At 42.0% G+C, this 12,164-nt stretch overlaps 1 protein-coding gene across 5 annotated transcripts in view; it reads right to left on the bottom strand.

The window, feature by feature from the left end:
* Positions 1-1,920: 1,920 nt before the first annotated feature.
* The window catches only part of sdk2a (sidekick cell adhesion molecule 2a), a 160,963-nt gene continuing 150,719 nt past the window's right edge, over positions 1,921-12,164 (bottom strand). For 2 of the 5 annotated variants that reach the window (XM_053851942.1, XM_053851941.1), the window contains exons 44-46: positions 8,288-8,417; positions 7,871-7,987; positions 1,921-3,974 (exon numbers count right to left, since the gene is read on the bottom strand). In XM_053851942.1, the coding sequence (XP_053707917.1) occupies positions 3,561-3,974; positions 7,871-7,987; positions 8,288-8,417 (661 nt within the window). In that variant the 3' untranslated portion in view covers positions 1,921-3,560. The remainder of the gene's footprint in view (positions 3,975-7,870; positions 7,988-8,287; positions 8,418-12,164) is intronic. The other 3 variants (XM_053851940.1, XM_053851944.1, XM_053851943.1) reach the window with 3 other exon arrangements.

The following is a 12,164-nucleotide window of genomic DNA, read 5'->3' as shown; positions in this document are numbered from 1 at the left end:
CAAGCACATCATGAATAATCACCCAGCACATTTAGATTCACCACTTTCTTTGCACATTATGTGGTTTGTTTTGTTCCAATTTCTCCGTCTGATTCTCGGAGCGAGCGATGAGATCCAACAATCCGAATTAGGACGAGCTTTGTTTGACTCGCTCCCGAGAGGAGACGTTGAACTCAGACTCAACAAATGAGCTGATGTGTGTGTTTCTTGTCGTCGGGGGGAGAGAGCATTACATCGTGCTGCTGATTTGGTTCACAGTTCTATTGCGTTCACACCACCTCAGACGATGACGTGAACAGGGTTTGACATGAATGTGGCTTCTCTTGACTGCACCCTTGAATCCTTCGGAGACATTTCAGTCGATGAAATATTTTTCCTCTATGGCTAATTTCCTCCCGTCCCTTATAAAATGTGTCTCCTGATCCCGCCGTTTCTCCACCCAGTCTGCTTTGCTAAAGATCAATGTTTTCCGGCCTGAAGTAAGGAGATTACCCAGACACCCCCTCTTGCCCTCCCTCAGCTTTTCAGCATGCTTGCACTGGATCAGGTTCTTCTCCAAATTCTAACTTGTAAGTCGCTCATGCTCCCGTGCATCCTAATGATCCGAGTGTCTGGGGCGGCTGGGAATCAGGTCATTTTTTTAAAGTGCAGTCGGATCAAATGTCATCGATATTTCGCTTTGATTTTCGGAGCTTGAAACTTTGCTCTTTTCAGTTTTGGTTTCAAGAGAAGTGTCGGCGTTATCGCTGTGCATGTCAACTCATGTCCTTTCCAGACACAGCTTGAGAAGAACGTGTTCAGGTTACGATTTGACTGACCACAGAAACCTTGAATGCAAAACAAATAATTTCAGTTTCGCACCGACCTCATGGGGGCTGTTTCTCAGTCCTTAGACTTTCCTTGAAGAAAAGTACTTTACTATAATATTATGGGCATTAAACCAATGGCCAGTGGGCCCCATCTGTGACTTGATTTACTTTAAAACGGTCAGCATCCATGCTCCCAGCCCCTGACTCCACCAATCCCATATTGCACTGCAACAATCCATGCTCTGACGATGGCTTTAATGAGTCAGGTCCTGTGAAACTTCAGTGAATGAAGACTACTTTTGGTGTCTGTGATGGGAGCGACACATCTGGTACAGTATTGTTATACACCCATTTACAGTCGACATCATCAAAAACATGAGCACATTTTGGGAACAGAAGTGGCTCTTAAGCCCATATACAAGGGGATATGAAAAAGTTTTGAGCCTTGCACATTTTCCCAGAGCACCTGATGTTCATCTTATCTTTATATTCGTCTTAGCTACTGGTTCCAAGTGAGGTGTGATGGATGCGCTAGTGTGGCCCCAGTCTCCTCCCTGACCCACGCTACTCTCCAGACCTGGAAAAAAAAACACCTTCAGGACCAGAGGTTTGAGGATGGAGATGTGCTGACTGCAGCTGCAGAGGGTTGGTTAGGTGACCAAGATGATGAGTTTACTGGTCGTGAATTAATAATTGAAAAGTATGTGGAGTCGGAAAGGGACTATGTTGAAAAATAAATCAAAACAAATCCAAATATCTTACTCAAAACGTTTTGATATTCCCTCGCACTTAACCAAAAGTCATTGTTTATCGAAAAACATTTGTGTGTTCTGTTGTCAGAACTGGTATTCAAACACATTGTCATTGGTCGATATGTACCGCGCTGTTGTCAGACCAGGAAGGACTCATTCCAAAAGGAAAAGCTTGTTCATTTACGCACATTTTTTTGCGATAAATCATTAACGGTATCTTCCATGGACATATATGGTCCGTCAAAGTTTCATTTACGTATTTAAATGTTTCGGAAATCTGATCGCGAATACCAGACGTGACATCATCACTCCAGCAGGTGATAGTCTGCTAGAAGCTAAATCATTGAGAAACCAAGAAAACCATGGTGACAAACCTCCACAAAGGAGCTGATTTCACATGACTTTATAAAAACACAACAAACAAGTCAGTAAAACAACTCAAGAATGAAATCAAGCAACTTCCCTGACTTGATGGAACACGGTGGGAAAGGCGCATAGGCAGCCAGCAACATTCTCAAGGCAGTATTCCAGACTCCAGTGATCTTATCCAGCACATTTTGCCACTGCAAGCACATGAAAGTTTAATATGCTTTGTTATATTTAGTGAAATTCCACCAATTTGTAGGTAGTTCTGTGTGTTTGACTAGCATTAGCATTCAGCTAAAACCCTGCTAAATCCCCATAGAACTTCAGAAAACCACCAAAACTGACTAATCCATTCCTTCACTCATTATTGCCAGAAAATTGAATTTAAAATTTAAGGTTTTTTTGGTGCGACAGTGATGTAACCAGTCAAGCAAACGCATTACAAAATAGAATAATTTATTCAAGAGCGCTATCATGAGTAGATCCATAATTTTCTTCGTCATGTACACAGTGATGATCACATTGAAGAGTTGACAAATGTGTCTGTACAGCAGGGATGCTACAGGACGTCGTCGTCGTCCCATCTCAGCTCCTCGTAAAGAAACGTCATGATCCAAAGTGTAGAAAACATCTCTATGCCTCATCAGCATCCACATGTCATGATATCATTGTACAGTTTCACTGCAGTTCGTTGTGTTGAACACATGTAAACAGTTTTTTGTGATGCAACCTGCACAATTTGAAACACGTCATTTTTCACTTTACATTTTTTTTTTAAATCCGACAGCAGCCTGGTTGTTGACAGGTTTCTTCCGCGAATAAAGTGATGCAACAGTAGCTATAGTTGTGCTTTTGTTGTGTTGTGTGTTACAGAATGCACAAAACGGATGCACTTTCAGATAGTTCTAGCGTACCGCACACAGTCAACACATTCCCCAAACGACTATCAAAAGTGGCACAATGCTTTTTAAGTGGTTGATAACGTCCGTCAGCAGTGATCTTCTGGAGACTTTCAAGCTGATTGGTATAAATATCTGGTAAACAATATGCGACAAGTACGTACAGTAAACACATGATGCAGTCCCAACGATGAATAAGCAGAGTGAGAAAGTGGAAGGCAGTTGAGGGGCCACAGTGACCGCGGGTGCCTCGCTCTGGGTCAGAGTCCATTTCTCTCTATTTGTCTTTTTTTCCGACGTGACATTATTCCACCAGAGAGGCTTTTTCCCATCATCCACCATCAGTCTGAACAGTTTAAAGTGGTCCGCTCTCTTGGTGGGTCGGACGAGACTTTCATAAAGCTCTAAAGAAAGAGAACAAGGTTGTCTTTTTTTTCTCGTTGTCCCTTGTTTGCGTACTTATTCCACCAAATAATATGTATTCAAGCAATGCGTTTTAAAGTCCAAATGATTGTCTTTTCAGTAAAATACAGATCACATTGATTATCCAGTCATACGCACCGCACACAGCCGTACACACGCACACGCTAATAAGCTGTAATGAAGACGCCTCCATCGCTAAATATTGAAAAAAAAAAACTGTCAGTGTGACAGAAAAAAATGGCAAAAGCAAAGTAGCAAGGAAACAACAGAAATCAAAAGGGTTCCTTTGTTACTGGCAGGGGAGGTGTGTGTCAAACGAAAGAGGAGAAGCCAGCGGTAGGTGCCTGAGCGGCACAGCCCAGGCTGCTGGGGGGTCTGTACAGGGTGCCGTGCTGGCTTGGGGGTTCAGAGGCCAGCAGAGATGGGGTGGGAGTCCGGCTTCCCTTGGGCCTGAAGAGAGTGCCCTGGCCCTGCGGCTGTGGGGACGCGGCACTCTGGGGGTGGAGGGGAGGAAGCGGAGGCAAAGGGGGCACGGGTGGCGGGTGCGGCCTCGACTCCTGCTCCACCAGCGGCTCGGGCTGGGAGTAACCGTAGGCTGGAGGACGGCTGACCCCCTTCTGCTGCCGCCGCCAGGAGTTGTAATAGGTGGGGTCGCTGATGTAGTGGCTGACGAAGGAGTGCGTCTTGGGTCGGCTCTGGTCCACCTCGTACTCGCTGTCGCTGCCCTGCAAATGTCAGGCAGAGCAAATTTAGACTGGAGTTCTGTCGGTCTTGAGTGTGACATTTTGAGTCCAAACTGCCAAATCTCAATATCTCACGACCACCCACGCACATCTACAGAGATGCTGCATCTACAACCGGTTCTTTTCTACTCAGCAACTCAGGTTCATATGGCACTGAGGAGAGAATGGGAACTGTTCATCTAATTTATTAAATATAATAAGAAGCTTCTATTGCCATTGCTTGGGTGAAATTTGATTTTATTTTGATCGCAATTTTCTTTTGGAGCAAAGAGGAGTCTATTCACACTCACTAGGTGGTGAACGTGCTCTGAAATGCTTATTCGTAACCACCATTTTACAGCAAAAAAAAGCACAGCATTGTTTGTTTTCATATGCTAAATAGAAGCTGTGATGTGCAGGTCTGACACCGGTTGCATTAGGTTTGTTAAGATAAACTAACACGGTCATTTTGCATTGACTTAGAAATGGACAAATCTACCGACAAAGCTGACAAAACCAAGAGAGGAACGTGCAACCCCAAGTGGTTCTCAAGCACCAGCCCTTTTCCCTGCGGTTAAAAAAAGCTCACATTTTGCTGTAGCACATTTTTCTTCAATCTTAATCTTTCAATAAAAAAAACAACTCTCTTTTTCTCATTCATTCAACCCCAATCGGATTTGACGGGACATTTACATCTAGAGAGTTCTGGTGAGAATCTTTCTCACTCCTCCTTAAGAAGCGCTGAGTGGCCAAAAATGGCTGCATGAGACAGGTACAATGATGTTTGACCTGATGCTCTATGGAGCTAAATTAGCATTAGCACTAGCGCTGCTGAAAACAATGTTGCTACCAGTCCGACGATACTAAAATCCGCCAGTCATTATATCGTTTTTATAAACACAGATTACAATTTAATGAGTGATTGTTGATGTTTAGACTCATGGTAAAGTGCAATACATTTCAAAGCTACTCGCTGGCAAATTTTCCTGCTTTAGCTTTAGCTTTAGCTTCAGCTGGTCATGCCACTGAAAATACAGGAGAAAATCTTTGTGAACCCAAATGAATACATCACAACAGCAACAAGAAAATTATAATTATAAAAATATTATATTAATAATTCAAATTTATTGAATGCTCTTTTTTTCAGGCTCACACACCTGCCTTCCTAAACTCGGGGATAAGGAGAATTCTAAAAGCTAAAAATACGAAGACCCAGAACCAAAGCAGGAGACGTTTGGGACGAGGACAACTTGATCGCGTTTTTCCTGGAAGCAACTGAGAATCGAAAGTAATGTTGGAAAGCTCTCATGTAATTCAGATGGAGACCAATACGTTGTTGCTCCAGTGATTAAACCCCTGTTTTTTACGATGCGACTCCACAAAGACGCAGCACAAGGACAGGAGAACTAATAAACATTGATGCATCATACGGGAGCAAATCATTTCTAGCCGGGATCTATAACCCAGCGGCTCACCCAAAGCTCCGCGGAGAAAAGCGGCGATAAAAAGTGTCCTACAAATGGGCGGAGACAGTGTTTACAGGATTTATTAGCGCGCTCGCTGCGATTGAGCCGTCAGTCTTGTTTATGTGCGCTTCATTGTCTCCCAACACTGCACTTGTTGAGAGAGACAAACATTTAAAACAAGAGAGCAATTACTCCCGACATTACACAAGCGGTGCATTGGTATGACTGACAAGTGCTCGCCTTTTATTGCTCCGTCAAGGCTCCGCAGCTTAACAGATGTTGAAGCACCATTTATTTGCACAAGTGTCAGGTAAACAGTGGGAGGCTCCGCCGCGTAAAACAACAACAGCGGTTTGAGTCCCTGGAGAGAGCCGCGTTTGTTCAAACTGGGTTGAACGATGTTTCGACTGCGCCGGTACCAGATAAATTGGCTGGGGAGCGGAGACGTGATGCGGGAAGACAGATGTTGATGATCCCTCATGATCACCTTCACTCGTGCCGTCACGCCGGAGTTTCAAATGAGACTTCCATTACGACCGACACGAAACTTCCTGGCCATGTTACATCATGAGAAGAGTCCGCCGGCTTCCTTCCCACCAGAGAAATCTGCTCGGCATCCGCTCGGAACATGTTCATCACGTTGATTCACTGGAGACAGCTTGTCATGATGAGTGTCATTAATTCGTCCGCAGATGCGTCGTCTCCTCACTCAACATCTGCCACGTTCCTTTTTTAAAATTTTCGCATCTCCCAAAATAAAGATTGTGATTAAAAAGGGATAATTGGTGGCTTTGATCGCTTGAAAATGAAGTGGAATGGAATTAAAAAGCATCGAAATGTTCCGTTTAATGTGGGAGCGTATTTGCTTCCATGATAACAAGACGGACCTGAACAGCATTGTTATTAAAAGAAGGTCCGTTCCTCTTTGTTTAGTCCCTCATTAAATAGTTATATCAGAAGGAAGCGCTTTTAGCGCTAATAGCACTCAGATATGAAGGTCCTGCCATGAATTCTGATCAACGTTCAGAGCACTTGCAAGTAAAAGCTCTGTCCAGATGTAACATGGATTGTATGTGACTGACACCGCACCTGCTGGTAATGACGTGTTTGCAACTGCAATCTATGCTAGCCATTAGCACAGCATTAGCATGGATTTCTCTTCATGTATCAGAGGAGCACTGGGGGTCGGAAGACTCAAAATCTTCCCTTTGGCAAGGTCCTGCATATTTTTAGATGAATCTAAATGACCTTCAGTCCAAGGTCATATACCCCTCTTCAATTTGCTTTGTTTTTATTTGCAACATCAAGAGAAGAAAAAAAAATTTGTGATTCGTGCCGACAGTCTCCTAAATTGTTATTGTGGCTGGAGGGGAAAACGCCCTCTTGGCTTGGTGTCTGTGGAAAACACTAGGTGTTTAAAGAGGCTTTAGCCTTGAACCATAATAGAATACTCATAGATTGTAATGGAAAGTGAAATTTTGAAGGCGAAATCACAAAAGATAAGTAACTTTTTGTTGCTAACTTCAATGCAGATAGCAGTGAAGGACTCGTGAGGCTTCATGAAACAGTGCTATCATTTTCAGAGCCCACTAGATGGCACTCTTTGCTCTAAAATCTTTGGCTTTCAACAACCATTTCAGAGAAACCTTGCATCATTTTTAAACCGAGAGCGCCATCTCCTGGGCTGTGAAAATGAGGACACTGTTTCATGAAGCCTCATCTGCAGTGATGGACTCATGAGGCTTCGTGATACAGTGTTATCATTTTTAGAGCCCAGTAGATGGCACTATTTGCTGTAAACTCTTGGGATTTCAACAACCATTTCAGAGAAACCTCACATCATTTTTAAACAGAGAGCGCCATCTCCTGGGCTCTGACAATGAGGACAGTGTTTCATGAAGCCTCATCTGCCCATCACTACTCATCTGACTATCACTTGCGTACAGAGACAAATATTCAAGAAAAGAAGAGGATGACAATTTGTACGTCAAAATAAAGGTGAAGCAAAGCCTCTGCAGTCGTAGCCACTGTGGGTGAAAACAACTTTTTGCCTTTTGTGTTACAGCTTGTACATTCAGGCCAGAGAAATCATGATGAGCGGAGAGAGTGATTCAGTAAAGTGGTGACACTAGTCACACATCTTTATGTTACCAACTGGTCATATTTGACTGTAGAAACCTTGCAGCAGTTAAAACATTCCACAGAAAATATACATTGTTGGGATAAAGTGGTTTGTAATTGTTAGATTGCCATTTGTCTTTTCAACCTGGCGCCCCACAGCAAGTTGTCACTCCACAACCGAAACCTGCCTTTACTTAATTTCCTCCACCTCCAGCTGAAAATCAACATAATGCCAGCGGGCCTTTGTAACGGCGGGCCATTGTTAGTATGCAAAACATAAGCATTATATTTCAAAACAAGAGCGTGTCTTACATTTTCCACTGGCGTGAATGTGTGTGTGAACGGCTGACTGTCATTCAGTGTCAGCCCTGTGGTGGACTGGCAACCTGTCCAAGCTCGGATTGGTTCCAGATTGGCTCTCCGCTGTTCCTGTTTAACATAAGTGATATAAAAAAAAAATGGATGGTTGGTTTATTGGATGGAGGGATCGATGCAGTCATGGGTGCTTTGCCTTGATATTTTAATTTCTCTGTTTCAAATTGGACAGCTGGTTGGACAGGTGACCATTCAACCACACATAAGTTCCTCTTCACATTGTATCTGTTTGCAACTTCAGCCTGCAAAAGCAGAAACTCTCCATGAATCAAAAGCCATCCCAGAAAGAAGGGCTTGCATGATAATAGAGGACGCAGGAGCAGACATGAGGAGGACAGAGGGGTCACCGTGTACCTGCGAGTCGGATATCTCCGAGGGTTTTTCCGTCAGGCTGCTGCTCTCTGCTGGTATCAGGTCATTATACTTTGTGCTGATATCCTCATCTGAGTAGTGCAGACTTCCAGGACTGGGTCTTGGTGGAGAGCTGTCAGGCAGAAAGAGGATAAAACCGAATGAAAACCTGGGAAGCTCAGTTCCTATTTCGGACGCAGCATCGACTTCAGATCTCTCCTCCGAGAGGGAATGTTTTCCCGACGCTAGGAGAGCAATAAAAGCCTGCCAAACCCCATTTTCATCCCCAGACAGGTTTATCTAAACAAAAGAGTGGTTTTGAATAAACAACTTCAGTGGATGAGTGATGAAGGCATCTCTAGATGATATTAAGATGTTGCTGCGCCTGTGATGATGCGTATAAAGAATAGCTAAGAACACATGAACACACTTCGATGGTTCGCAGGAGGTTTAAACAAGCTTTGAACTCTGAAGATACTGGAGAGGTGAAATTTATTTAAATCTTATCCGAACAAACATGGTGATTTAAATAGTTTGACTGGAGTCAGGGTACTGTGTAGTCCTGGATCACATCCCATAAGCCTAGAAGGAAAACATAAAAAAAAGTTTTTCACCTTGGTGTCATCCTTTTTATGATCAATAAATGTTTATTTAAAAGCAAGTAAAGTGCCATTTTATCATCCCTAGTTTTAAACAAACTTGTCAGTTTTGAAAGGGCATAGGATTAAACTACAGTATAGTGGTGGGACTCCATTTAAAATACATTTGCTTAGCAGAGATTATTTTTATTTTTATTTTTAATTAATTAATGGAACAATATTTTGATGCTTATTTTTTTGCTGACAGCAAAATTCATTTTCTACCTTAGCTTCTTCATCATAGAAAGTTGAACCTGTGAGACTTGATCTGCTGTCAAAACCTTTGTTTGCCTCAAACACAACATATTTTAAGCAGAAATCTGACTATTATATTCATATTTTTTTGTTTTAATGGCGTGGATGTGGGAATAGGGATCAAAGTCAATCTAGTAGTTTGTTTTGTATTCAGTTTGGTCTCGGTCTTGCCACTCATTGTTCTTGGTCTTGACTTGGACTCGAGCCAGGTGGTCTGCAGTACAACAGCCTTTGAAGTGGCACACCACACAAATCTCAAGATTACAATTGTACATATTATACATACACAACAATTATTACTATTATTGTTGTTGTTGTGTTTATCATTATTATTATTATTTTGTATTACATTGACTATTGTATCATTTATTTATACTTTGAACACATTAAACAAAATTATTCACAGTAATAGTGGTAATAATTAAGTAATAACTAAATAATAATAAACATTTACTTAGTTATTACTATTATTATTTTAAGAATAATAATTCTCTTTTCAAACAGTTTTCATTAAATAGCTGTTAATTACTTATTACATAGTTTCCATCCTTATCATTCCAGATGGCATGGAGTGATGAAAAAAAAAAAAAGAGGTTAGAACAGTTGTGGGCGTGTTTCAGTCGCACAGTTGGAGCTAACGGTTATGAAGCTGCTGCCTCCGAAAATAGTGACATCAAAGTCAAAATATATCACTGAAAACTCACTTATAGGGTTAACTGGTCCGTACCTATGATTGGAAGTTGAACCTGTCAGACTTGATCTGCTGTCAAAACCTTTGTTTTCCTCAAACACAACATATTTGAAGCAGAAATGTGACGATTATTTACCAAGTGTTTTTGTTTTCATGACTCGCATTCCTAAATCCAGAGCATCTAACACAAAGAGAACAGCCAAAGAGGAGCAAGATTCAATTCAACAAATGTAATTCTTAGAACAAGAGAAGTTCAAGTCGCCATAAACAAGTTTCTGTATTTTCTTTATGTCCGTACAAAGAGCCATTTGGAGAGCTGGACATGAAAGGAGGCGATAACTACCGTGGCCCTGAGCAGAGTCGAGTATTACACAGTTCTTTTATGAGTGCAGGTCAAGTAAAAAGACCTCTTGCTTCTTTTTTTTCTCCAGGCTTTAAGTCCATAAAGTAGAGCAGACAGAAACATCTGTGCCGACAATTATTCTCTCTCCTCCGTCAGTTACGACTGCTGCCTGGTTCAAGGTTTACCGAGATTAAAATAGGATCACTGGCGGAGCAACAAGTAGGAAAGGTTTGCTTGGAGAACAGTGTTGAAGAAGGAGGCAGACAGTGGTACTGGGGTATGAAGCATGACATCGAGGCGGATTGCAGACAATATAGAGAGTGAAGCTGTGAAGAAACAACAACTCCTCCGGGTTAAATGGATGACGGGAGGGGGGTGGACTTTTAAGAAAAAAAAAACACCCCAACATCTGCTTAAAATTCAGACAAGTTTAAGTCAGACATTAAAAGGATGAGACCGTGCGCGCAGAGGGGAGGGGCAATGGATTCTGCCACAGATCACACTCTAAAATACTGCCAGCAAGCTTTTGAATTATTTAGGAGAACACTATTTTCCCTGGTCTTATCCGTCTAATTCATCCCTCATCCTTTCAAATATCCCACCGGGAGGCCCTTCCTCCTTAGCCAACAGATCATTAGGAGAGAGTACAGGACCCGAACGGAGCTCTTCAAAGAGACGGAGCAGCTCAGGACCCTTTGATCGTCCCTTGTTGCTGTCTTGGTCAAGGAGAAGAGTGCACATTCTTCTGCTTTTAACAAACAACTCCTCCAGACCATATTCTGAAAAAAATACTTGTCTTCTTCCCCATATAAAGCTGAGTATCGGAGGCAGAGCTTTCATTTTTTTTTGGTGGCCCATCATGCCACCCAGGACGCTAAAGGGGGTGATGAAGGGTCACTTGAGGAAGCCAGGTGAAGCAAGTGTCTCCCAGCAGGCAGAAGGAACCTTACATTCTTATAGAAGTGTTGTAGTCCAGAGCGCCAAACCAAGCCAAGACCATTTGAACACAGACTGCAGGGGTGTAAGGCATTTTGACAAGCACATTTATTTGTACTTTTTTTTTTGTAGTTTCAAAAGTCGGGGAACAAGAACAATGGCAGTTGGGAAGTGGTGGGGGGGCGACGATTATAATGGGTTGCACTTTAGATTAGGTGACTATAAAAGCGTCTGCGACACAGGCTTATTACATGTTTTAAGTGAAATTCTTCTGAACATTCATCCTTTCTTATGAGACTTACTTTTTGTCCACTTCAGGCCACTGTAGATCAAGCTACTTGCGCTACCTGCTCACATATTTCACATTGAAATAAAAGATTTTGCATATCGCACATGCACATTTCTTTCGCTCTTTTGTGTGACGTGCCGATCAACGTATTTCGAATGCGTGCAGAATGTGTGTTCAGGAGTGTCGGATTTTTCTATACTACTAAAATTAACAGGTGTTAGGATGGCTGACAGGATTTGCGTATGGTGGAGGGGGGGGATACAGAAGAAAGTCAAACTACTAGCTTGTTTTTGTATTCAGTTTGGTCTCGGTCTTGCCACTCATTGTTCTTGGTCTTGACTTGGTCTTGGGTTGGGTGGTCTGCACTACAACGGCCTTTGAAGTAGCACCCCATACAACTCTCCAGGACAAATGAATGGACAATACATTTTTTAAAATGTATTATTATTATTGTTTGTTTTCATTTCAGTAATTTTTGTATTATTTATTTTTTTACTTTGACCCACTAACCACATTCTGGAGCGATATCACAACAAAACACCCATTTCAGAGAAAACAAGATGACCAGAAAGTTAACAAAGGAACGGACTGTACTACATTTTCTAAAGTAGAGATTTCAACAATAATAATAGTAATAACTATGTAATAACAATATTTACATAGTTATCTCTATTATTGTTTGAATAATAATAAAACTATTTACATTAAAAAGGCATTGTTTAGTTATT

The sequence above is a fragment of the Synchiropus splendidus genome, chromosome 19, assembly GCF_027744825.2.
Source record: "Synchiropus splendidus isolate RoL2022-P1 chromosome 19, RoL_Sspl_1.0, whole genome shotgun sequence".
Classification (NCBI taxonomy): Eukaryota; Metazoa; Chordata; class Actinopteri; order Syngnathiformes; family Callionymidae; genus Synchiropus; species Synchiropus splendidus.
This window is presented reverse-complemented; position numbering and strand designations above follow the sequence as displayed.